Raw genomic sequence first — 27,427 nt, forward strand, 5'->3', positions numbered from 1 at the left:
TCCTTTTCCAAGTGGTATTCATCATGCTTCTCTTGGAAGTCTTCTCAAATACCATTATGTCTGTAACATACTTTCTTCTAGATTCTTTTGAGAGTCATTTTGTATTAGATCTAGAAATAGAAATGTAAGGCTGAAATGTATTGCTATGACAAACTATGTATGTGTGTATTACAATCTTAATTGTGCTAATAAGGATAATTATAATAAATATAATACGGATGATTCAAAAAGGTTAGATGGTTATAATTTAAAAAAAAAAAAAAAACTTGTCCTTGGATATTCCATTTGATTTGCTAAGCCCTGTGTTCTCTAATTTCATATCTCCATCTTCCCCTACCCCAACCAAAATATATATACACACTGTGTATACATATACACCCACACTATGAAGAGCTGACCACAGAAGCTGGAAATTGCCCAGTTTCTTCCCACTGCTTGCTACCTTCTTCAGTTCTGGACATCGGCTCCATAGTGGAACTAGGTAGCCTCAACTCTTACAATGATTCTAGATTTTTCCTGTTTTACAACTTGAGGGAAGCTAGGGAACCTGTTAGAGGATCCCAGCATTGAACTGGGGCTCAAGTGGAATGTCTCCCACTTTCTGCCTAACCTGCACGTCCATCACAATGAGAAACGACTCCGGGGAGAATTTCCCCCTGCCTGGTCCCCTTCCCTAGAGAGCCCTTCGCCAACCCTGGGGCAGCCCCAAACGACAGCTCCCAGGCTCCACCCGGACCGGACTCCAGGGCCACCCTGCCCCGCCACCGTTTTTCCCGCCCAGACTCAGCGTCTTCTGGAAGAGGGAGTGGCCCGTAGCAAGTTCTCGCGTTACCGAAAGTTAATTGTTTCCGGCTCCGGTGTCATGGCCGGCTCCTACCCTGAAGGTGGGCCTGCAGTCCTCGCCGATAAGAGGCAGCAGTTTGGGAACCGGTTCCTGAGCGATCCGGCGCGTGTCTTCCACCACAATGCCTGGTAATCACCCTGCCCCTCGCCCGGCCTGTCGCTTGCCCTCTGTCCCGCCGCCTCGGAGCCCTCCGAAAAGCCCCTGACCGCCGGCTACGAGTCCAGCTGCCCTACCTGAGGCACTCTCCAAGGGGAGAGAAACTCGTAGGCCAGTGACTCACCCTGCCCGCAGCCAGGACGTGAGGCCCCTAAGCTGCCCATTTGATTTTCTCAGGGACAATGTGGAGTGGTCAGAAGAGCAAGCCGCAGCGGCGGAGAGAAAAGTCCAGGAGAACAGTACCCAGAGGGTGTGCCAGGAGAAACAAGGTGCGCTTAAATGGGCTCTCAGTAGTATCAACAGCCAGCGTACTGCCGAACGCGCCCTCCCGGAGAGGCCAGAGAACCGCGGCCGCCTAGGTCCTTTATTACTGGCCTGATGCAGATCTCAAGAGTAGAGCGGGACGGGGAGGGGATGAGCAAGGAGTGAAAAGGGCTGCATTGTAACAAAATCTTGTTAAGTCGTAGAGGGTTTTTTTTATATATAGTTTAACTTTGGAGGAGGGTAATTTTGTCTTTAATTATGTTGACTAGACCCACGTTGATATGGCTAGCCAATGACGACTGTGTGGTCACGCGATCATCTTGGAGCCTGTACTTTCTACATGATTTGCACTTTCCATGAGGAGATGTTTCCATTGAAGCTTCATTTAAGTGATTACATTCTAAATATTGTTGGGAGGGGGGCTAATGACTGGTGACTGTGTGTCTATTACTTGTGTGATGGTTATGAGAATTTAGGGCTTCAGTCAAGGAAAGGTGGATGCAACAGAGTGGAGATTAAGTCTGACCAAAGAAAAGGAGGCCCCTGCTTGAGAGGTGGATGATTTCACTGCAAAATATCCCTAGATACTAAAACTAGGACTGATTGTTCCAGACAGTTGAAGATAGGACTACAAATTTAGTACCCTCTGAAAGAGTTCTGTACAAGAAGATTCCAGTTACAAAACATTCACCCTGCATAGTTTGACAGCAACTAAATCAAAGCAAGTTAAGAGTTGAAAGGGATTTTGAAAATCATGTGGTTCAATATTCTCTTTTTATAGTTAAAGACACTTGGACCACAGGACATTAAGTGCTTTTCCCAGAGGTAAGCAGTCAGTAGTAGCAGCAGTGGAACTAAAATCCTATTTCTTAGGGAGTCTTGGTTGATTCAGCAAGTGAGTTGTGAATTGTTAACACACTCCTTATTGGATTCCACCTTCCATTGTCACTGTCCTGCTCAATTTGTTAGGTTTTATCCTTTCTACTACACTAGTCAAGGCCCCCTGAATCGGCAAGAGCAGTAAACTGAAATCTGGGATTGTCATGGTCACCTTAAAAACAGCTTTCATTTAAACTGTCCATCTTTTTTTTTTTGGAGACGGAGTCTCGCTCTGTCACCAGACTGGAGTGCAGTGGCAAGATCTCAGCTCACAGCAATCTCCTCCCCAGTTCAGGCGATTCCCCTGCCTCAGCCTCCCGAGTAGCTGGGACTACAGGCGTGCACCACCACACCTGGCTAATATTTTGTATTTTAGTACAGATGGGGTTTCACCATGCTGGCCAGGATGGTCTCAATCTCCTGACCTCGTGATCTGCCCACCTCAGCCTCCCAAAGTGCTGGGATTACAGGCATGAGCCACTGCACCTGGCTACTTCTAGGAGTTTTTAATAGTTAAAAGTCATCCAGCCGGGCGCGGTGGCTCATGCCTGTAATCCCACCACTTTGGGAGGCCAAGACAGGCGGATCACAAGATCAGGAGATCGAGACCATCCTGGCTAACACAGTGAAACCCTGTCTCTACTAAAAAATACAGAAAATTGTCCGGGCATGGTGGCGGGCGCCTGTAGTCCCAGCTGCTCAGGAGGCTGAGGCAGGAGAATGGCGTGAACCCGGGAGGTGGAGCTTGCAGTGAGCCGAGATCGCACCACTGCACTCCAGCCTGGGCGACAGAGAGAGACTCTGTCTTGGGGGGGGGAAAAAAAAAGTCATCCAAAGGTGTAGGAGGATACTTGATAGATAGTAAGTTCTCTGGTTGATTGTTCAAACAGAATTTAGACTCTCCTGTAATGACGAATAGGGCCTTTCAGGTATAATGCCAGATGGCAAGACTAAATGACCTCAGAAAGGCCTTCAGCTCTGGGACTGTGGCTCTACCTGAGGATACTTTTAGTATTAAAGTGACATTTGGTAAAGCAGGATAATTGACATTAGATATAAATAAAATATTTGAGAGCTGGTTCTTAAAATTCTTTCTTAAATATTTACAGTTGATTATGAGATCAATGCCCACAAATACTGGAATAACTTCTACAAAATCCATGAAAATGGGTTTTTCAAGGATAGACATTGGCTTTTTACCGAATTCCCTGAGCTGGCACCTAGCCAGAATCAAAATCATTTGAAGGATTTGTTCTTGGAGAACAAGAGGAGTGAAGTACCTGAATGTAGAAACAATGAGGATGGACCTAGTTTAATAATGGAAGAACAGCACAAGTGTTCTTCGAAGAGCCTTGAACATAAAACAGAGACACCTCCTGTGGAGGAGAATGTAACTCAGAAAATTAGTGACCTGGAAATTTGTGCTGATGAGTTTCCTGGATCCTCAGCCACCTACCGAATACTGGAGGTAACCTTTTATTGTCTCGGTAGTGGGGTATGTGAAGCTATTATACTTGTGCACGTGAAGTAGCATAGAGAGGGTGATAACAAAAGTAACTTCTATTGGATGATGCTGACTAGACTTGACCCTTATATTACCCTGGAATCACTTCCATTTTTGAACTGATAAAATGCCCTCAGTGCAGGCCAGATATCTGGTGGTCATGATGGACAAAGATCACATGGGAATAGCATGTCACTTCCAAAAATTGTATTAATAGCATCATGCTGTACCTGTCACATGCCACTGCATCATACAGGTGAAAGAGCTCAACATGATCATTGCTATAACCCTGGAAGAAGGTCCCAGATCAGAAGACAAACTGTTGCTTCTCCTTTAATACAGTTTACAGGAACAAAGAGGGTAGTTAGGATGGTGCCTGTGTCTTAGGCCTGGGATAATTCTCTTCCTCTGCATTTGGATAGTGTAGCAGAGTCTAGACCTGGAAAAATGTCTAGATTGGTATAATATAAATTCATAAATGGGGACTGCACACGTTACTGGAAGCTGATTCTGAAACTGGTTAACCTTGGGATTGAGTCCTATGGTGTGATCTTAGATAATTTCCTTACCCTCTCTGAGCAGTGAGACTGCTGCCTCTGCACCTTGTAGTTACGAGGATGGAGATAATGTACGTAAAATGGCTAAGAACAATATCTGGCACATAGTTAAGCCTTTAGTGAATAGTTGCTGTCTTCATTACCACACAGCGCTGTGTTTAGGACAAGGTTGCCAAGGTCCCCTTTTCATACATTTTTCAGCACAGTTGATTACAAATATTTTCACAATAACAATATAAGTTCAGTAAGAAAATACTTCATCTACAGGACCACTTGCTAGAACTCAAAAGATAAAAGCAATCCTTGCCCTTTTTTCTAGACCAGCTCCTTTCTGCTAATGAAAACCCATGCTCTTGTCTTTTTAAGGGTTCCTGAAGTCGAGATCGAAATCAACAAATGTCATGGGTACTGTTTAGCTCTGGTCACTACACCTTCCCTAATACAGTTAGGCCAGCTTTTGTTGATTATTATTTTTCTAGCTTTAGGGAATTAACTCTGGAAAGTTCTGTGATTAATAGTTCATTTCTGTCTGCAGGTTGGTTGTGGTGTGGGAAACACAGTCTTTCCAATTTTACAAACGAACAAGTAAGTATGTTGTAAAAGTTTATGATAGCAAAGAAGATAAAAGTGAAGGTTGGCTGGGTGCATTGCTTCACGACAGTAATCCCAGCACTTTGGGAGGCCAAAGCAGGATTGCTTGAGGCCAGGAGTGTGAGACCAGCCAGGGCAATGTAGCAAGAAAAAAAAGTAAAGGTTTTTTTCAAAACTTGCTACATCAAACTATCAGTAATGGTTATTGGAAAATATGGATTATGTCAACTTCAGATTTCTACATTATTCATTTATGGATTGATTGAATTTGATTATCTTTGTCATTTGGAAAATTAGACTTAAAACTTGATAGTGTTAACATGTAGTGCCGCCTTCTAAGGAACAAATGTGTTCACCTTTTCCATTCTCGTGATCTCTGAAGAACAGTCAGCGGCTGAGTTGTCATCACCCCCATGGTAGAGTTGAGAAAGCTAACATACATGAAGATGTCTCCTGTTCTGATGAAAACACTCTGTTTTGTGTACTTAAACAGAACACTTCTGACACCAAATGTGCGGGGTTTTTGCCAACACTGACCAATTCAGCAACAGCTGGGTGTCCTAGAATTGTCCAGAATTGAATTAATTCTGACACTGTCTACTTGGAGTTGGTATCAGATCGCACAAGTTAAGGATTTGGTCCCAGAAGACTGCCCCTGACTTCAGATGCCAGTTGTGAATCTGGCCCTCCGTGTTTCTGCCCTAAATCAGGGGAGCCCTATCTCCAGTTCAATAATTGCCTAGAATGACTCACAGAACTCAGGGAAACACTTCACTTACATTTATGTGTTTGTTACGAAGGATACAGATTAACAGCCAGCTGAAGAAATAATTAGGGTGGAGTTCACAGGATCTCACACTCAGGAGCTTTGTCCCTGAGGAGCTCAGTGCAGGGCCCTCCTAGCACACGGATGTGTTCACCAACCTGGAAGCTCATCAAGAGTTTTTTTTGTTTTGAGACAAGCTCTTGTTCTGTCATCCTGACTAGAGCACAGTGGTGCACCCAGAGCACACTGCAGGCTGAAAGTCCTAGGCTCAAGCAGTCCTCTCACTTCAACCTCCCAAGTAGCTGGGCCTACAGACACATGCCACCATGCCCAGCTAATTTTTGTTTATTTTTTGTAGAGACAGGATCTCACTTCGTTGCCCAGACTGGTCTCAGACTCCTGGGCTCAAGTGATCCTCTTGCCTCGGCCTCCCAAAGTACTGGAGTTACATGCATAAGTCACCATTCCCAACCTCAAGAGTTTTTATACGCTAGGATACAGACTTATGGGAAAATTAACTTTAAAAGGAGAAGAAGGTAATAGTTTTCATACAACATAATCTGCATTTCTATTCAGGATGTTGGTGGGTGAAGCTGAAAGAAAGTTCCAGTCTATTTGCCCTTCCTGGTGTTGGCCCCACCCCAGGTCGTCTCATTAACATAAATTCAGTGTGGTCCTGGGGGAGTTCATTATGAATAACAAAAGATATGGAGTCTTGCTTCATCACCCAGGCTGGAGTATAGTGGCACGATCTCGGCTCATTGCAACCTAGGCCTTCTGGGTTCAAGTGATTCTCCTGCCTCAGCCTCCCTAGTAGCTGGGATTACAGGTGCACACCACCACGCATAGCTAATTTTTATATTTTTAGTAGGGATGGGGTTTCACCGCATTGGCCAGGCTGGTCTCGAACTCCAGACCTCAGGTGATCCACCTGCCTCAGCCTCCCAAAGTGCTGGGATTATAGGTGTGAGCCACGATGCCCATCTTGCTGAGGAAATTCTTAAGGTTTTTGGAACTCTGTACCTGGAACCACAAAGACCAACACCAGATATATTTATTATAACATACCTGTTTTGTTCGAGAAGGAGTCTTGCTGTGTTACCCAGGCTGGAGTGCAGTGGCATAATCTTGGCTCACTGCAACCTCTGCCTCCTGGGTTCAAGTGATTCTCCTGCCTCAGCCTCCCAAATACCTGGGATTACCGGCATGCGCCACAATGCCCAGCTAATTTTTGTATTTTTAGTAGAGACAGGGTTTCACTGTATTGGTCAGGATGGTCTCGAACTCCTGACCTCAAGTGATCCACCCGCCTCTGCCTTCCAAAGTGCTGGGATTACAGGCGTGAGCCATGGCTCCTGGCCCTATAACTGTTTTTAAACCCCTTGTGGAAATGACATTCCAGTTCTGTATTCATTATTGGAATCCAGTTTCTCAAAGGTTTCGTATAATATATACTTTACCAATTTAGCCCACGGTATTCATTAACAGGATTGAGTAAAACATTAGCCTCATTACCAATATACATTTAAATATTTCTACAATTTGTTCTCAGAAATTTCTAAGAAAATGGCAGTCCTAGTAGCTAACACTGAAGAAAAGAGATTGTTCTGCTCTTGAAGTTACACTCTGAGGAACCCACCTCAAATGGGAGATTGACTTAGCTTCAAGTTATGGCCATTAATCATCAATATCATCAATGAATGTAAAACTGAATGGCAGTTCAGATGGCATCTTTGCCACAGCCTCTTTATGCCATTTAAATAAGATCGCTGTGTTCAATATCTTGCTAGATATTGAACCCACTTGTTCATGTAATTCACTGGCTCAGAATTGACATGTTTTCTACTGCCTGTGAATCAGGTTTTTAAATTGTTGGGCATAGTTTTCAAGGTCCTCTGCAAGAATGTGCCCTATAAAGTATGTCCTCTTGCATGTCTTCCCCTGATTCCGTACCTTTCCAAAATGTCCTTTGTTTCTACTACACTATTTCCTTCGTTCCTCATATTCTAGATCAGAAGCATCTAGAAAACTTCCCTAGTTGATGTCGTCCAGCTGCATCACTCTGTAGTCTTTTTTGAGACAGAGTCTCACTCTGTTGCCCAGGCTGGAGTAACTCAATATCGGCTCACTGCAACCTCCACCTCCCAGGTTCAAGCAATTCTCCTGCATCAGCCTCCCAAGTAATTGAGATTACAGGTCCCCACCACCCCACCCAGCTAATTTTTGTATTATTGATTGAGACTGAGTTTTGCTCTTGTTGCCCAGGCTGGAGTGCAGTGGCGCAATCTTGGCGCACCACAACCTCCACCTCGTGAGATCAAGCGATTCTCCTGCCTCAGCCTCCCGAGTAGCTGGGATTACAGGCATGTGCCACCACACCCAGCTAATTTTGTATTTTTAGTAGAGATGGCGTTTTTCCATGTTGGTCAGGCTGGTCTCAAACTCCTGACCTCAGGTGATCCACACACCTCAGCCTCCCAAAGTGCTGGGATTACAGGTGTGAGCCACCGCACCCGGCTCATTTTTGCTTTGTTGTTGGTGGGTTTTTTTGTTTGTTTGTTTGTTTTTGAGATGGAGTCTTGCTCTGTCTCCCAGGCTAGAGTGCAGTGGCGCAATCTCAGCTCACTGCAAGCTCCACCTCCCAGGTTCACGCCATTCTCCTGCCCCAGCCTCCCGAGTAGCTGGGACTACAGGTGCCCGCCACCACGCCCGGCTAATTTTTTGTATTTTTAGTAGAGACAGGCTTTCACCATGTTGGTCAGGCTGGTCTCAATCTCCTGACCTTATGATCCGCCCGCCTCGGCCTCCCAAAGTGCTGGGTTTACAGGCGTAAGCCACCATGCCCAGCCTAATTTTTGTATTTTTTTTAGTAAAGACAAGCTTTCACTATGTTGGCCAGGCTGGTCTCGAACTCCTGACTTCAGGTGATCCACCCATCTCATCCTCCTAAAGTGCTGGGATTACAGGCATGAGCCACCACGCCCAGCCCACTCTGCAGTCTTTACAGCCTTTTTATGTTTCTTGAGTTACCCTTATTGCCTTTTTTTTTTTTTTTTTTTTTTTTTTTTTTTTTTTGAGACAGGCTGTCTGTTACCCAAGCTAGAATGCAGTGGTGCCATCACAGCTCACTGTAGCTTCCGCCTTCCTGGGCTCAGTTGATCCTCCCACCTCAGCCTCCCAAGTAACTGAGACAACAGGCGTGTGCCACCACCCCTGCTAATTTTTGTCTTTTTTGTAGAAATGGGGTTTTGCCATGTTGCACAGGCCAGGGTTCTTAATATTTTTTTAATGTATCTGATAAAGTCTTTGGATCATTTCTCAGGCTAATGTATTTTTCATTTGTTTTCTTTTTATATATAACAGCTTTTTGGAGATACAAAGTGTGTAATACACAAAGTGTGTAATACAGTGGTTTTTTTGTTTGGTTGGTTTTCTTTTTTTCTTTTTTTTTTTGAGACAGCATCTTGCCCTGTCGCCCGGGCTGGAGTACAGTGGCACAATCTTGGCTCACTGCAACCTCTACCTCCCATCTTCAAGCAATTCCCCTGCCTCAGCCTCCCGAGTAGTTGGGATTACAGGCGCCCGCCACCATGCCCAGCTAATTTTTGTATTTTTGGTAGAAACGGGTTTTCACTGTGTTGGCCAGGCTGGTCTCGAACTCCTGACCTTGTGATCCACCCACTTCAGCCTGCCAAAGTGCTGGGATTACAGGCGTGAGCCACCGCGCCCAACCGTAATACAGTGGTTTTAAGTTAATTCACGGAGTTGTGCAGCCATCACTGCAGTCAGCTTCAGGACATTTTCATCACCCCAAAAAGAAGCCCCATACCCATTAGCAGTCACTCCCCATTTCCTGATTTCCCCCAGCCTCTAGCCCTAAGCAACCACTACTCTACAAATGCACGGATCTCTATATAGATTTATCTTGGGCTAATTTTAAGTATATGAAGTAAAATAGAGAAAACCAATTATTTTGAAATGCAGCTCTATCCTCAGATCCCAATTAAGGACTCTGATTTTAAAAGTAATACTCTCAGCCCTTCATATTCACCTGTTCTGCATCCAAGGATTCAAGCAACCTTGGATTGAAAATAAATAGTACAGGCCGGGCACAGTGGCCCATGCCTATAATCCCAGCACTTTGGAAGGACAAGGAGATAGTATCACTTGAGCCCAGAAGTTAAAGACGAGCCTGAGCAACATAGTGAGACCTTGTCTTTACAAAAACTTAAAAATTAGCCAAGCATGCTGGCATGCACCTGTAGTCTCAGCTACTTTGGAGGCTGAGGCCAGAGGATTGGTTGGGGCTGCAGTGAGCCATGATCACACCACTGTACTCCAGGTGACAGAGCAAGACCCTGTCTCAGAAATAATACAACAATTTTTTAAAACATAACTATTTACGGCCGGGCGCAGTGGCTCACGCCTGTAATCCCAGCACTTTGGGAGGCTGAGGCGGGTGGATCACGAGGTTAGGAGATCGAGACCATCCTGGCTAACACGGTGAAACCCCATCTCTACTCAAAATACAAAAAATTAGCTGGGCGTGGTGGTAGTATCTGTAGTCCCAGCTACTCTGGAGGCTGAGGCAGGAGAATGGCATGAACCCGGGAAGCGGAGCTTGCAGCGAGCCAAGATTGCACCGCTGTACTCCAGCCTGGGCGACAGAGCAAGACTCCATCTCAAAAAAAAAAAAAATGTATATCACTATTTACATAGCATTTATATTAGGCATTAGAGATGATTTAATCTATGCAGGAGGATGTGTGTGGGTTGTATGCAAATGCTACACCTGAGACCATTGTGTAAGAGACTTGAGCTGGATACCTAGGGATAACTATATGACCTGTAGAAAAAGAAAAGCACAGGCCAGGCGTGGTGGCTCACGCTTGTAATCCCAGCACTTTGAGTGGCCAAGGTGGGCAGATCACGTGAGGTCAGAAGTTCGAGCCCAGCCTGGCCAACATAGAGAAACCCTGTCTCTACTAAAAATACAAAAATTAGCCAGGCATGGTGGCAGGCACCTGTAATCCCAGCTACTCAGGAAGCTGAGGCAGGAGAATGGCTTGGACCCAGGAGGCAGAGGTAGCAATGAGCCGAGACCATGCCATTGCACTCCAGCCTGGGCGACAAAAGCAAAACTCCATCTCAAAAAAAAAAAAAGATAAAAGAAAAGCACAAAGAGGCCAGGTGTGGTGGCTCATGCCTGTAATCTGAACACTTTGGGAAGCCAAGGTCAGGAGTTCAAGACCAACCTAACCAACATGGTGAAACCCCGTCTGTCCTAAAAATACAAAAATTAACGGCATGGTTGTGGGAAGCTGTAGTCCCAGCTACTCGGGAGGCTGAGGCTGCAGAATCACTTGAACCCAGGAGGCAGAGGCTGCAGTGAGCTGAGATTACCCTACTACCATCCAGCCTAGGTGACAGAGCCGAGACCTCATGTCAAAAAAAAAAAAAAAAAAAAGCATAAAGAAGAAAACAACACTTGCCAGGCACAGTGGCTCATGCCTGTAATTTCAGCACCTTGGGAGGCCGAGGCAGGTGGATCACCTGAGGTCAGGAGTTTGAGACTAGCCTGGCCAACATGGTGAAACCCCATCTCTACTAAAAATACAAAAATTAGCTGGGCATGGTGGTGCGCACCTGTAATCCCAGCTACTTGGGGGGCTGAGGTAGGAGGATCACTTGAACCCAGGAGGTGAAGACTGCAATGAGTGTTTTAGAAAGCAGAAGCTGAGTCTGATAGAACTTAGCCCATGACCTTAATGGGTACTCGGCAGATGCAGCTGCCTGGCTGATTCAAGAACAGGACAGGCATGGCCCCAGCTTCCAGAGCAGTACTGTGGAATAGAACTTTGTGCAGTGATGGAAATGTTCTACTGCCCTTATGGCAGTCACTAGCCACGTGTGAAATGTATCTAATAGGACTGAGAAACTGAATTTTTAATTTAAATAGCCACAGGTAGCTAGTGATTACCACAGCAAATGCTGCGGCTTCCCAGGTTTTTAGTCTTGATTATACCTCCCAAAAGTTGTCTGCTCCAAAGGTCAACAGTTCAGCAGGAAGCAGAGCCCATGCCTTTGAGAAGCTGGAGGTATTGCATACTCCCAAAAATCCCAGGGTCTCTCAAAGAATGAGCCCAACAGTGCAGAAGAGCTCTGGGCTGTTGTTTCTAAAACACAAGCGTACAGCCTTCCTCCTCTCCCATTTTTATTTAGACCTGTCCTGACAAAAAGAATTCTGGCATTACAAATTGTTTTGCATTTTGATGTCTTCAGAATAAATATATAATATGCTTCATAATGGAAGCAATTTTGATGGTTTTAAAATCAACATTTTTTGTATTGCTACCTTGTGCTGAGACTTGTGCTAGATAGTGAGGATACCAAGAGAAATAAGCACAGGGATTTTGTGGTGTTCGTCTTTATCTCCTCAGCATCTAAGATAATACCCAATACATAGTGGACCCACAGTAGTGTTTGGTGAACTAATAAGCGAGAGGTGTAATCTCTGCTGTCACAGCACTCACCCACTATGTGGTGGGGGCCAACAGACAGGTACAGATGTGTTCCTGGTGTGGAGAAAGTGCCAAGGTAGCTCAGAGCGGAGAAAAAAGAATTCTTGTGGTGCTATCAAGCAAGGCTTCATTTGAGGGAAACGTAGGATTTCTGTAGATGGAAAAAGAGAAGACATTGATTTGGAACTCACTGGTTGTTTTATAAACTTCATATTAGCTATGTTCACACAGCCTCCAAAAGGATATAATTCAAAAAGGATTTTAACCAAAATGAAATATGTTGTGACTAATAGATACAGTTTATTTGAATGAATGATGGTTTTTCCCGTTTAATATTTTAACTCTACTACACAAGAATGAGAGATAGCTCAATTTGTAGTCTCATTGTTCTGTCTTTTCTGCCCATTTCAGTGACCCAGGACTCTTTGTTTACTGCTGTGATTTTTCTTCCACAGCTATAGAGCTGGTCCAGGTGAGTAAAATGGCTCCTATTGGAAATTTCCACTGATTAAAGGGAAAAGGTTCTAAAAATCAAGGTCTCTGTCTGTGTTCTTATTATATGGTCTGTTTTCTTATGGTCTAAAAGTAAAAGATTTACTGATAACAAGCATACCTTATTTTATTGCAGTTCACTTTATCACACTGTACAGATGTGGTATCCATTCATATATTGAAAGTTTGTTGTAACCCTGCATCAAGCAAGCCTACCAGTGCTGTTTCTCCACCACCATATGCTCACTTAGTGTCTGTGTGTCATGCTTTGGTGATTCTCAGAATATTTCAGACTTTTTTACTATTAATATGTTATAGCGTGTGATGTTACTGTTGTACTTGGTTTGGGGTTCCACAGATCACATCTGTGTAAGACGGTCAACTTAACAAACGCATGTGTTGTGACTGCTCCACCAACCGGCCATTCCCCCATTTCTCTCCCTCTCCTCTGGTCTCCCTGTTCTCTAAGACACAATATTGCAATTAGGCCACTTCATACTCTACAGTGTCCTCTGTGTGTTCAAGTGAAAGGAAGAGTTTCACCACGTTGCCCAGGCTGGTCTCGAATGGTAGCTTACACTTGTGTTGTGATTATTAAATTTAATACACAATTGCATAAACCAATGAAATATGATTGCAGGCTGGTGGGGTGACTCATACCTGTAATCCCAGCACTTTGGGAGGCCAAGGTGGGCGGATCACGAGGTCAGGAGTTCAAAACCAGCCTGACCAACATGGTGAAACCCCGTCTCTACTAAAAATACAAAAAAAATTAGCCGGGCTAAAGTACAAAAAGTGGTGCACACCTGTAATTTCAGCTACTCAGGAGGCTGAGGTAGGAGAATTGCTTGAACTCAGGAGGCCGAGATTGCGCCACTGCACTCCAGCTAGGCCACAGAGCGAGACTCCATCTCAAAAAAAATAAATAAAAATACATTATTGGTCGGACACAATGGCTTAACGTCTGTCATCCCAACACTTTCGAAGGCCGAGGCGGATGGATCACTTGAGATCAGGAGTTCAAGACTACCCTAGGCAACATGGTGAAACCCCATCTCTACTAAAGAAAAATACAAGAAATTATCCAGGCATAGTGGTGGGCACCTGTAGTCCCAGCTACTCAAGAGGCCGAAGCAGGAGAATCACTTGAACTGGGGAGGCAAATGTTGCAGTGAGCCAAGATCGTGCCACTGCACTCCAGCCTGGGCAACAAAGTGAGACTCCATTTCAAAAAAAAGAGAAAGAAAATAATTTATTGCTAAAACATGTTAATAATCATCTAAACCTTCAGCAAGTTGTAATCTTTGCTGGTGGAGGGTCTTGCCTTGATATTGATGGCTGCTGACTGATCAGGGTGGTGATTGCCGAGGGCTGTGGTGGTGATTGCTAAGGGCTGGGGTGACTGGTGGTTTCTTAAAATAAGATAACAATGAAGTTTACCGTATCAATTGGCTCTTCCTTTCATGAAAGATTTCTCTGTAGCATGCGATGCTGATAGGATTTTGCCCACAGTAGAGCTTTCAAATTGAAGTCCATTCTCTCAAACCCTGCTGCTACTTTATCAACTAAGTTTGATGCCATTTCAAAACAAAAAACCTTTCTTGCCATTTCAAAACAATGTTCACAGCATCTTTACCAAAGTAGATTTGATCTCAGTAAACCACTTTCTTTGCCCATAAGAAGCAACTCCTTACAGATAAGGATACTGGGAGGGAGGAAGGGAGGGAAGGAGGGAAAGAAGGAAGGAAGGAAGGAGGAAGGGAGGAAAGAAGTAAAGAAAAGAAGGAAGGAAGGAAGGCTAAAAAAGAAGCAGCAATGAGATTGCAGCAATTCAGTCACATCTTCGGACTTCACCTTTTTTTTTTTTGGAGACAGTCTCACTGTGTGCCCAGGCTGAAGTAGAGTGACACAATCATAGGCCACTGCAGCCTTGAACTTTTGGGGCTCAGGCGATCCTGATAGATGATTCCATTGGGGTTCTTTGAGTTACAAGTAACAGAAACATCTAGACAAACTCAAAGCAATAAAGGAGAATGTCATAGAACCTAACGGCACAAAATACAGCCCCAAGTTCCTGGTATCTTACCTCTCATTGCCCAGGGCCCATTTGTTTTTTCCCTCTTTGCATACCAGCTTTCTCAAGTCAGTTTTTCCTGGTTTTGCACGTGGCTCCAACGTGCTTGCTCCTCCCAGTCCCTTACAAGTTCACCCTCTTCAGGGGTTCATGGTGCCTCACTAAAACAACTGTGTCCCAGTTCTGAAGTCCCTGGAAAGTCTAGTTAACACAACCTAACTGGTAAATACAGCAGCCCTGTTTGAATCACTTTTGGCCAATGAGAAACAAACTCACATATTTGGAGAAGATGGACATTGAAGGCAGATGCCTTAAAATGTATCTGTTACGGCCGGGCACGGTGGCTCACGCCTATAATCCCAGCGCTTTGGGAGGCCGAGGTCAGCGGATCACGAGGTCAGGAGTTCGATACCAGCCTGACCAATATGGTGAAACCCCGTCTCTACTAAAAATACAAAAATTAGCTGGGCATGGTGGCGCACACCTGTAGTCCCAGCTACTTGGGAGGCTGAAGCAGAAGAATCGCTTGAACCCAGGAGGCAGAGGTTGCAGTGAGCCGAGATGGCACCACTGCACTCCAGCCTGGGTAAATAGAGCAAGACTCCATCTCAAAAAAAAAAAAATGTGTCTGTTACAATTGGCCAAGTGTGGTGGCTCACGCCTTTAATCCCAGCACTTTGGGATGCTGAGGTGGGTGGATCACTTGAGGTCAGGAGTTCAAGACCAGCCTGGCCAACATGGTGAAACCCTGTCTGTAGGTTAAAAAACACAAAAACTAGGCTGGGCACAGTGGTTCATGCCTGTAATCCCAGCACTTTGGGAGGCCAAGGCAGGCAGATCATCTGAGGTCAAGAGTTCCAGACCAGCCTGGCCAATATGGTGAAACCCCATCTCTACTAAAAATACAAAAATTAGCCGAGCATGGTGGTAGGTGCCTGTAATCCCAGCTACTCGAGAGGCTGAGTCAGGAGAATCATTTGAACCTGGGAGGTGGAGGTTGTAGTGAGCCAAGATCATGCCATTGCACTCCAGCCTGGGCGACAAGAGCGAAACTCCATCTCAAAAAAAAAAAAAAATACAAAAACTAGCAGGATGTGGTGGCGTGCACCTGTAATCCCAGCTACTGGGGAGGCTGAGGCAGGAGAATTGCTTGAACCTGGGAAGCAGAGGTTGCAGTGAGCCGAGATTGCGCCACTCCAGCCTGGGCAACAGAACAAGACTCTGTCTCAAAAAAAAAAAAAAAAGTGTCTGTTACAATTATGTATAATGCTGTTAGGGCAGGTTCGGGATTGGTAGTGCCATGTTTTTGGAATTATTCATGAAGTTAAAGACCAAATGAATATTGAAGCCTATCTTTACTTCAGTTTTTGCTAACAAAGTACATTTAAATTTTCTACATCTACAGAAATAGATTTTCCTGAAGAATTCTATGGTTTGTGTAATATTTTCTAGTTGGGAGTTATTTTAAATCATGTGCTTTGTTTGTTTTGAGACAGGGTCTCAATCACTCAGGCTGGAGTGCAGTGGTACAATCAAGCTCACTGCGGCCTTGATCTCCTGGGCTCAAATGATTCTCCCACCTCCTGTGTAACTGGGACTGCAGGCACATGCCACCACACCTGGCTAATTTTTTTTATTTATTTTTTTTTTTTTTGAGATGGAGTCTAGCTCTGTCGCCCAGACTGGAGTGCAGTGGCGTGATCGCAGCTCACTGCAACCTCTGCCTCCCGGGTTCAAGTGATTCTCCTGCCTCAACCTCCAGAGTAGCTGGGATTACAGGCAGGCGCCACTGCACCCAGCTAATTTTTTGTATTTTTAGTAGAGACAGGGTTTCACCATGTTGGCCAGGCTGATTTTGAACTCCTGACCTCAGGTAATCTGCCCACCTCAACCTCCCAAAGTGCTAGGATTACAGGCATGAGCCACCGCGCCCAGCATTTTTTTTATTTTTTGTGGCGACAAAGTCTCACTCTGTTGCCTAGCTGGTCTCAAACTCCAGGGCTCAAGTGATCCTCCCATCTCAGCCTCCCAGGGTGCTGGGATTCTAGGTGTGAGCCACCATGCCTAGCAGATCGTGCTTTTTTAAAGTGTGTGCTGTCTCTCTGCTTATGAATGTTTTTTTTCCCTGTTGGTCACTCATTTTCATGATCGTTTTCCAGTTCTCAGATCTGACTTCATGCATGAGAAGTATAGAAAGTACACAAGAATAAAGAATAAAAGTAGGGGAGTCAGGAATGTTCTATTTTAAAAGCAACCATTAGATTCCTCACCATCTCCCTTCAATTATTCCTGATCTTTACTCTCTGAGTCCTCCCTGAAATAACATGCTATTAGGTTGATGCAAAAGTAATTGCAGTTTTTGCGATTACTTTCTCTTTTTTTTTTTTTTTTTTTTTCTTTTTTTAGACGGAGTTTCACTCTTGTCTCCCAGGCTGGAGTGCAATGGCGCGATCTCGGCTTACTGCAACCTCTGCCTCCTGGGTTCAGGTGATTCTCCTGCCTCAGCCTCCTGAGTAGCTAAGATTACAGGCATGTGCCACCACACCTGGCTAATTTTGTATTTTTAGTAGAGATGGGGGTTCTCCATGTTGGTCAGGCTGGTCTTGAACTCCCGACCTCAGGTGATCCTCCTGCCTTGGCCTCCAAAAGTGCTGGGATTACAGGCATGAGCCACCACGCCCTTGCCATTACTTTCAATAGCAAAAACCACAACTACTTTTTCACCAATCTATATAATGATTAGAAATATATCCCCTACTCAGGAGGGTGAGGCAGGAGATCCTATCGTGTCAACTCAAGAGTTTGAGGCCAGCCTGGGCAATATGGGGAGATTTTGCCTCAAAAAAAAGGAAAAAGAAATATATCCCTCTTTGTGAAGTAGCAGCAGTTACATTTAAAATTTAAAACAAGATAATATTTTATTTAGGCTATGTTAATATTTTCTAATGTACTTGTCTCTTCCACCTGTCTGCAGACAAATCCAGAATATGATCCTTCACGGTGTTTTGCCTTTGTTCACGACCTGTGTGATGAAGAGAAGAGTTACCCAGTGCCCAAGGGCAGTCTTGATATTATCATTCTCATATTTGTTCTTTCAGCGATTGTTCCAGACAAGTAAGTTTGGGTCCCTTGGCCGGTAGTGTCACAAAAAGAAAGCTTTGGTGAGGGACCTTTTTTTTAAGATAGGGTCTTGTTCTGTCAGCCCAGGCTGGAGTGCAGTGGTACAATCATGGCTCACTGCAGCCTTAACCTCTTGGACTTAAATGATCCTCCCTCCTCAGCTTCCCAAGTAGGTGGGACCACAGGCATGTGCCACCAGTCCTGGCTAATTTTTGTGTTTTTAGCATAGATGGGGTTTTGCCATGTTGCCCAGACTGGTCTTGAATTCCTGGCTCAAGCGATCCTCCCACCTTGGCCTCCCAAAGTGCTGGGATTATAGGTGTGAGCCACCATGCCCAGCCTGGTGAGGGACCTTGATATTAGAGTTGGGCTAGAAGTAAAAAGAGTTTTGTTTATGTTCTGATAGACACAAAGAAGCCACACCATTTGTAATGATGTGAGCATCTCAACCATTTTCCTAAATTTGGCTTGATGTCCAGCTTCTGCTCTGTCCTCGAAACTTCTGCCTGCTGGCTGCAGTAGTTGGTTCTTCATTTCCTTGTTGTGGCTCAACATTGGGAAAGAATGGGAAATCAGTCTCTAATGAGTATGTGGGGAAATTCCTATTGATAATCTCATCACATGCCATTTTAGAACTGTGGGTGTCACAGCTTTTAGGTAATGTCTCATTATTGGCCTTTTATTTATTTATGTATTTATTTATTTATTTATTTATTTTTAATTTTGAGACGAGAGTCTAGCCCTGTTGCCCGGGCTGGAGTGCAATGGCATGATCTAGGCTCACTGCAACCTCTGCCTCCCTGGTTCACACAATTCTCTTGCCTCAACCTCCTGAGTAGCTGGGATTACAGGCACCCGTCACGATGCCCAGCTAATTTTTGTATTTTTAGTAGTGATGGGGTTTCACCATGTTGGCCAGGCTGGTCTCAAACTCCTGTCCTTGTGATCTGCTCACCTCGGCCTCTCAAAATGCTGGATTACAGGCGTGAGTCACCACGCCCAGCCTTTTTTTTTTTTTTTTTTGGAGATGGAATCTTGCTCTGTTACCCCAGTTGGGGTGCAGTGATGAGATCTCAGCTCACTGCAACCTCCACCTCTTAGGTTCAACCAATTCTCCTGCCTCAGCCTCCCGAGTAGCTGGGATTACAGGTGTAACCATGCCTGGCTAATTTCTGTATTTTTTTTTTTTTTTAGTAGAGATGGTGTTTCACCATGCTGGCCAGGCTGGTCTCGAACTCCTGACCTCATGATCTGCTCGCCATGGCCTCCCAACAAGTGCTGGGATTATAGGCATGAGCTACCTCATCCAGCCTATTGGCCTTTTAAATGCTTTAAATAAAAAAACCTTATTAGCAACACAAAATTTATATTGAAGCTTAACTAAAGTGTTCTCTGATGCTTACAATGTTTTGGAAAAGTGTGGTACAGAATTCTATAAAAGCAGATTCAGATTAAAAGAAAGTCAAATGCTATATCCTAAAATACACCATTAAAATCTCATATGCATCAGGCAACCAGTGGTCCTATGAAACTACCTTCTGTTTGGTTTTTTTTGTTTGTTTGGTTTTTGTTTTTTCTGAGATGGAGTCTCACTCTGTTGCCCAGGCTGGAGCGCAGTGGCAAGATCTAGGCTCACTGCAACCTCTGCCTCCCAGCTTCAAGTGATCCTCCTGCCTCAGCGTGCCGAGCAGCTGGGATTACAGACACGCACCACCACACCTGGTTAATATTTTTTGTATTTTTAGTAGAGACAGGGTTTCACCATGTTCGCCTGGCTGATCTTGAACTCCTGACCTCAAGTGATCCAGCCACCTCAGCATCCCAAAGTGCTGGGATTACAGGCGTGAGCCACCACACCTGACCAAAACTACCTTCTCAAGGAAGCAGAGTCAGAGATGGTGGCTAAGAGATTCAGACACCATTGACTAATTCCATGGAAGCCCTTGTCACCGCCAGAGTGCAGTGAGTCTGGACAGGCTGGAGGTTGGCACATATTAGAGTAAACTATACCCATGAAATCATGACATTAGAGACTTCAGACATCTCATTCTGTGGCATCAGAGTCCTGCAAAGGATGATTAGGCAAATTAGTGTTAAAGGTCAAGGTAAGCTGGTGTTAGGAAGCCAGATAACATGACTAGAGACTGCAGGGACCAGTAATTGAGATCCTGGTTTATCTCCCAGAGTCCAAGGACCCTTTGCTGGCTGCACAGGATAGGAGCTTTGAGTGGTTGACCTTCTCTAGGCCACACTTCCTCTAGAAGGGCACTGAAGTCATCCAACCTGAGAGGATGAGTGCGAAATAAAGGCATATGCAGGATAACCCAAAAGACCTACCATGGTTTTAAACTTTAATAATTGCAGAGGTTGACCAGGCACAGTGGTTCACGCCTATAATCCCACCATTTTGGGAGGCTGAGGTGGGAGGAATGCTTGAAGCCAGGAGCTCAAGACCAGCTTGGGCAACAAAGCAAGACCCCCATCTCTACTAAAAATAAAAATAAAGGCCAGGTGCGGTGGCTCACGCCTGTAATCCCAGCACTTTGGGAGGCTGAGGCGGGTGGATCACAAGGTCAGGAGATCGAGACCATCCTGGCTAACACGGTGAAACCCCATCTCTAATAAAAGTACAAAAATAAAAATAAAAAAAAGTAGAAAAAATAGCCAGATGCATATCTGTAGTCCCAGCTACTCAGAAGGCTAAGGCAGGAGTATGGTTTAAGCCCAGGAGTTTGAGGCTGCATTGAAGTGAGCTATGATGACACCACTGCACTGCAGCCTGGGTGACAGAGTGAGACTCTGTCTCAAAAAAAACCTATGACCTCAGAAGTTTCAATGCTACAAAGTTTTTAAAAATTGACATGGACTAAAACAAACTGTTAAAATTTAAAATTCAAGCCAGCCACCGTGGCACAGACTTTTAGTCCCAGCTACCTAGGAGACTGAGGCAGGAGGATCACTTGAGCCCGAGAGTCCAGCCTGGGCAACATAGCATAGCAGGACCCCAGCTGTTTGTTTGTTTGTTTGTTCGTTTTCTGAGACGGAGTTTCGCTCTTGTTGCCCAGGCTGGAGGGCAGTTCCGTGGTCTTGGCTCACTGCAATCCCGCCTCCCGGGTTCAAGTGATTCTCCTGCCTCAGCCTCCCAAGTAGGTGGGATTACAGGTGCCTGCCACCATCCCTGGCTAATTTTTTTGTATTTTTAGTAGAGACAGGGTTTCACCATGTTGGCCAGTATGGTCTCGAACTCCTGACCTCAGGTGATCTGCCTGCCTCGGCCGTTTTTTGTTTTTGAAGTGGGAAATGTTCATTATACAAAATTTAAACAGATTTTGAAATTTTTTTGGTGAAGTTTGTAGCATTTAGACTTCTGAAGTTATGAAAGCTTCAACCTGCACCAAGACTTCTAAAGAACACTGCATATGGAAAGTGCAGACCTAAGTGTAAAACCCTTTGTCTCTTATCCTCATTTGCATACTGATTGTATTGCCATGTAACTTGTATGTTCTTGAGGACAAGTCTTCATTTAACAAACAGAAAGATACAGCCTCTGCATTGAAAGAGCTCAGGTCTAATGGTGTAGGCCATTAAGTCACCTAGCAGAACCCACTGGATACTCAGGATTCTGCTCAGCCACAGGAGCACAGGGCAAAGATGGCTATCTAGGACCAGGGGGGAAGTGAGCCAGATGGAGAGCAGAGAACTTTTTTTTGTTTGTTTTTTGGAGACTGAGTCTCAGTTACTCTGCTGCCCAGACCAGAGGGCAGTGGTGCAATCTTGGTTCACTGCACCCTCTACCTCCCAGATTCCAGCAATTCTCCTGCCTCAGCCTCCTGAGTATTTGGGATTATAGGCACACGCCACCATGCCTGGCTAATTTTTGTATTTTTAGTAGAGATGGGGTTTCACCATTTTGGCCAGGCTGGTCTCAAACTCCTGATCTCAAGTGATCCATCTGCCTCAGCCTCCCAAAGTGCTGGTATCACAAGCATGAGCCACTGCAACCGGCCAGGAACAGGGAACTTTCTTACGGCAGAAGCAGGCTTTCCTCGGGCCTTTTCAGGCTGAAGGCAGTGGATCAAGGCCACAGCTGTGAGCAGGCAGCTAACGTCCTTCAGTTCTAACTGAAGCAAGGGTAGAGGAGCTTCTTAGATCTCAGGGTTGGTGTGTCAGTTGAGGAGGTCCACTGGCTTTTTGGGATATGCTACAGGGAAAGAGATCCCTGTCTTTAAGGAGACCTGATTGACCATCATTCCCTGCTGCTCCACAGGATGCAGAAGGCCATCAACAGGCTGAGCAGGCTTCTGAAACCTGGGGGGATGATGCTTCTGCGAGATTATGGCCGCTATGACATGGCTCAGCTTCGGTTTAAAAAAGGTATCTTGAGAGCGCCGAATCCTAACCACTAGAGATCATGTCCTTTGCAGGGACATGGATGAAGCTGGAAATCGTCATTCTCAGCAAACTGACACAAGAACAGAAAGCCAAACACCGCATGTTCTCACTCATAAGTGGGAGTTCAACAAAGAGAACACACGGACACGGGGCGCGGGGCATCACACACTGGGGCCTGTCGGAGGATTGGGGGGGCTGGGGGAGGGATAGTATTAGCAGAAATACCTAATGTAGATGACGGGTTGATGGGTGCAGCAAACCTCCGTGGCACATGTATACCTATGTAACAAACCTGCACGTTCTGCACATGTACCCCAGAACTTAAAGTATAATTAAAAAAAAAAACAAAGGTACTTGGCCACTATAATCAAAAAATGGTGCTGCCATCAGAATAGAGACTCTAGAATTAGAGCTCCATATATAAAGCCATTTAAAATGTGACAGAGTACTATATTTTTTAAGAAAACTGAAGAGGCTTATATAATCTAGATATTGAGGTCTTTTTAAGCAAGACAGCTACCTTTAGAAGAGCTTTTATTAGAAAGACATTTGAAAGACGGCTGAGCACGGTGGCTCATGCCTGTAATTCCAGCACTTTAGGAGGCCGAGGCAGGCAGATCGCCTGAGGTCAGGAGTTCGAGACCAGCCTGACCAACATGGAGAAACCCTGTCTCTACTAAAAATACAAAATTAGCCGGGCATGGTGGTGCATGCCTGTAATCCCAGCTGCTCGGGAGGCTGAGGTAGGAGAATCACTTAAACCCAGGAGATGGAGGTTGCAGTGAGCCGAGATCGTGCCATTGCACTCCAGCCTGGGCAACAAGAGTGAAACTCCGTCTCAAAAAAAAAAAAAGAAGACATTTGAAAAACATAAATAATTTTAAATGTGGCATGACAAAAGATGCCATTAAAAATGTAAAAGGCAAATGACAGAGTAAGAAGGAATATTTTCAGTGCATATAATAGATAAAGACTTAATATCTTTGCTCTTCAAGGAGCTGTCATGAAACTGATAAGCAAAAGATCCGTGACCCACCCAAAAAACAGGCCAGGAGTATTTAGTCAGTTCACAAAATAACGTATCTAAATGGCCAGTAAACAACACTTCAAGGAAATAAAAATAACAAGTTAGTACTACTTATTACTGGCCAATTCAAAGAAGGAGGTACATTCCTTCATTACTGGTAGAAAGAGAAATTGTTACAGCCTTTTTTTTTTTTTTTTTGTCTTTGAGATGGAGTTTCACCCTTGTTGCCCAGGCTGGAGTGCAATAGCATGATCTCGGCTCACTGCAACCTCTGCCTCCTGGGTTCAAGCGATTCTCCTGCCTCAGCCTCCCAAGTAGCTAGGATCACAGGCACGTGCCACCATGCCCGGCTAATTTTTTATATTTTTAGTAGAGACAGGGTTTCACCATGTTGGCTAGGCTGGTCTCGAACTCCTGACCTCAGGTGATCCACCTGCCTTGGCCTCCCAAAATGCTGGGATTATAGACGTGAGCCACTGCGCTCAGTGTTACAGCCTTTTTTTTTTTTTTTTTTTTGAGACGGAGTCTTGCTCTGTCTCCCAGGCTGGAGTGCAGTGGCACGATCTCGACTCACTACAGCCTCTGTCTCTTGGGTTCAAGCAATTCTCCTGCCTCAGCCTCCCGAGTAGCCAAGACTACAGGCATGTGCCACCATGCCCAGCTAATTTTTTATATTTTTAGTAGAGACGGAGTTTCACCATGTTGGTCAGGCTGGTCTCGAACTCCTGACCTCAGGTGATCCGCGCACCTTGGCCTCCCAAAGTGCTGGGATTCCAGGTGGGAACCACCGTGCCTGGCCTACAGCCTTTTTTTAAGCACCCAGTTATTGTTCAAGCCAATAGTTTTTTTGAATATAGTCAAGAACTAGCACATGCACAAGCAAAACTTTGTAAACAAAGTGAATGCCTTTGGATAGGGAGATGTTGTGCTTGTCACCTGAGGTGGACCCCATACCACTGAGCTTGGAGGGATTTCTGTTCTGTATTATTCAGTGAGAGGAGAGCAACGTGCAAGGGAGTATTTTAAACTCCATCCCCGTATACCAGTATCTGCAGGGAAATAAGTATATACATGTGTGATGATTTGGGCATTCAGGAAGGTCTGGAAGTATGTGCCAGGCCTGTAAACTGAGGTAAGGCCAGGGAGGTTAGCAGCAGAAGGGAAAGCACGTTCATGATCAAAACAGTATCTGAGTTGTATTTATGATTGTGTAGACACGAGAAGAGACATGCAAAGGACAGTCACCACCAAAATGGTAATGGGTGTCTTAAGTTTGCTTAAACTCAGCTATATTGCTTAATTTAAAAAAATAATAATAATAATAGGCCAGACACGGTGGCTCACGCCTTTAATCCCAGCACTTTGGGAGGCCAAGGCGGGTGGATCACCTGAGGTCCGGAGTTTGGCATCAGCCTGACCAACATGGTGAAACCCCATCTCTACTAAAAATACAAAAAATTAGGCGGGTGTGGTGGTGTGCACCTGTAATCCCAGCTACTTGGGAGACTGAGGCAGGAGAATCGCTTGAACCTGGGAGGCGGAGGTCGCAGTGAGCTGAGGTCACGCCATTGCACCCAGCCTGGGCAGCAAGAGCAAAACTCTGTCTCAAAATAAATAAATAAATAAATACAAAGTTTGTGCTGTTAATTTAATGGGGTTGGGGGAGTGAACAAGTTGTTTTCATCAAACAATTCTAGAGTTTTGGAGTGGGGAGCTTAGGAACCTCATGTTTTCTGACATTGGAGTTAGCTTATTCCTGTTGAGCTGCCCTTCCCGAAGCACTGAGGCAGGAGTGCTCTCCACCCAACAAGCTGACTTCTCAGTTAACATTTCCTTAGCAATGCAAGTCAAAGGCGTGCTTTAAAGTGTCTCTGATTTTTAACACATCACTCTGCAGGTCAGTGTCTATCTGGAAATTTCTACGTGAGAGGTGATGGAACCAGGGTTTACTTCTTCACACAAGGTATGAAACACTCATCTTTTTACGCTAAAAGTCCCCAGTCCCAGATGAGATGGTCTTCAAGGCACGTTCAGAAGGAGAACTATCTGGCCCCTCCTGCCTTTTAGGCATTGCGTTTCCTGCAGTTCCCCACTGCCTACACCCTCCTCCACCCTGGGCCAGACACTTGGGCCCCCACTCAGCCCTGGCTTGTCCATGCCTTCAGTCCTGCTCTGCTCTCCCTGTCTGCCACTGTCCAAAATGGGAAGCCTGCCCGCTCTGCAAGGCTTGTCTCCAGTCCAGCCCATTTCACCCTCTGCACGGGGTTGTGCTTTGGTGCACCCAGGTCAGAGTGAGTCGTGTCTCCTGGGTTCTAGGGGTGCCAGGAACTGCTCTCCTCTGCAACTGGCCCTGTCCACAGGCGTCATCCATCACATGGGCCTTATGAATTCTCCGTTCCTGGGCCCTTTTTGGGGTCACCTTCTTTGAGCCTTTGGTTAAGATGATGAAACCTCTTTCCTAAAACAATTGCTTTGACATACATATATATTTTTGTATAAATTTTAAGGTGTTCATAGAGCCTAACGGCCAAATATAAACCGAAGGTTTTTAAAAAAGAAAAAACCGCGGCCCATACGCAGTGACTTCCCCACCTAAACATGAAGTTGCTGTTACCAAGCCACCACTGCATTTATAACCAAAAGGCTGTGTAAAAACACTACAGCAGCAGGCCGGGCGCGGTGGCTTAAGCCTGTAATCCCAGCACTTTGGGAGGCCGAGACGGGCGGATCACGAGGTCGGGAGATCGAGACCATCCTGGCTAACCCGGTGAAACCCCGTCTCTACTAAAAAATACAAAAAAAATCTAGCCGGGCGAGGTGGCGGGCGCCTGTAGTCCCAGCTACTCGGGAGGCTGAGGCAGGAGAATGGCGTAAACCCGGGAGGCGGAGCTTGCAGTGAGCTGAGATCCGGCCACTGCACTCCAGCCTGGGCAGCAGAGCAAGACTCCGTCTAAAAAAAAAACCCAAAAACAAAAACAAAAAAAAACCCCTACAGCAGCTTCCCTGAGCCCCATTAATGAGGACTTAGTCGATAAAAATGCCTTTTCTTGAGGGGAAAATATATAAACATCTTTTCTTTTCCACACTAGAGGAGCTGGACATGCTTTTCACCACTGCTGGACTGGAAAAGGTTCAGAACCTGGTGGACCGCCGACTGCAAGTGAACCGAGGGAAGCAACTGACAATGTACCGGGTTTGGATTCAGTGCAAATACTGCAAGCCCCTTCTGTCCAGCACCAGCTGAGAGGCACCTGCTGCCAAGACGATGCAAGCTCATTGTGTTTCCGGGCTTTTTTAAAAAAACATCTGTAGCACCAGGCATGGTGGTGCATGTCTGTAATCCCAGCCACTCAGGAGGCTGAGGCGGGGAGGATCCATTGAGCCCAGGAGTCCAGCCTGGGCAAAATAGTGAGACCCTGTATCTGAAAGTAATCATAAAAATAAAAAGAATATAAATGAGATCTTGTTGACGTTGGACAATTTAGGAATTCAGACTTGAACCTTAAACCTAGAAAAAGTTACTTTGTATCAGGATTCTAACAGTTATGCTTTATATTTGTGAAGTCCTTTAAAATATAATTTTCTCAAGTTATTTCTTTGAGATCTCAATCTGTCTTAGCATTTTGTAACTAATAACTGAAATTTTATTCAAAGGAACTGTAAACCTTAAAACACCAATTTATTTCCATGTGAAAAAGTGTTACATATGACAAGTGTTTTTTGACTCTAAGTGCGTTAAATCTTTTGAGAGTGTAAATGCCGGGCTAGGGCAACTGCAGTTAATACTTACCGAGGTTAGTGAAGGGCTCATTAAGTTGTAGGGGAAGCAAGCTGGGAAGAATCAGATCAGATGTTTTCCTGACCAAAAAAAATGACCCTATAGAGAGCATCAAAATGTGGTGTTCTTGTTAAGTAATTGATCGTGGTCTTCATTTTAATCTTAGTTCCGCCAGGTGCGGGGGTTTACACCTGTAATCTCAGCACTTTGGGAGGCCGAGGCAGGCGGATCATCTGAGGTCAGGAGTTTGACACCAGCCTAGCCAACATGGTGAAACCCCGTCTCTACTAAAGATACAAAAATTAGCTGAGCGTGGTGGTGGGTGCCTGTAATCCCAGCTACTCGGGAGGCTAAGGCAGGAGAATTGCGTGAACCCAGGAGGCGGAGGTTGCAGTGAGCTGAGATTGCGCCACTGCACTCCAGCCTGGGCAACAAAGCGAGACTCTGTCTCAAAAAAATAAA

General features: G+C 45.2%; 1 protein-coding gene across 2 annotated transcripts; it reads left to right on the forward strand.

Moving 5' to 3' along the window:
• Positions 1 to 831: 831 nt before the first annotated feature.
• METTL2A (methyltransferase like 2A) lies at positions 832 to 27,427 on the forward strand. Of its 2 annotated transcripts, XM_025363042.1 has the most exons (9): positions 832 to 972; positions 1,178 to 1,269; positions 3,253 to 3,611; positions 4,740 to 4,789; positions 12,494 to 12,554; positions 17,623 to 17,762; positions 22,036 to 22,142; positions 25,085 to 25,150; positions 26,277 to 27,427. In XM_025363042.1, the coding sequence occupies exons 1-9, from the start codon at positions 863 to 865 to the stop codon at positions 26,429 to 26,431; spliced, it is 1,140 nt and encodes a 379-aa protein (XP_025218827.1). In that variant the 5' UTR covers positions 832 to 862; the 3' UTR covers positions 26,432 to 27,427. The 2 variants fall into 2 exon arrangements, with proteins under 2 accessions (XP_025218827.1, XP_025218828.1); XM_025363043.1 differs by lacking the exon at positions 1,178 to 1,269 and having other exon boundaries at positions 851 to 972; positions 26,277 to 26,790.

This window comes from Theropithecus gelada, chromosome 16 (assembly GCF_003255815.1).
Source record: "Theropithecus gelada isolate Dixy chromosome 16, Tgel_1.0, whole genome shotgun sequence".
NCBI lineage: Eukaryota > Metazoa > Chordata > Mammalia > Primates > Cercopithecidae > Theropithecus > Theropithecus gelada.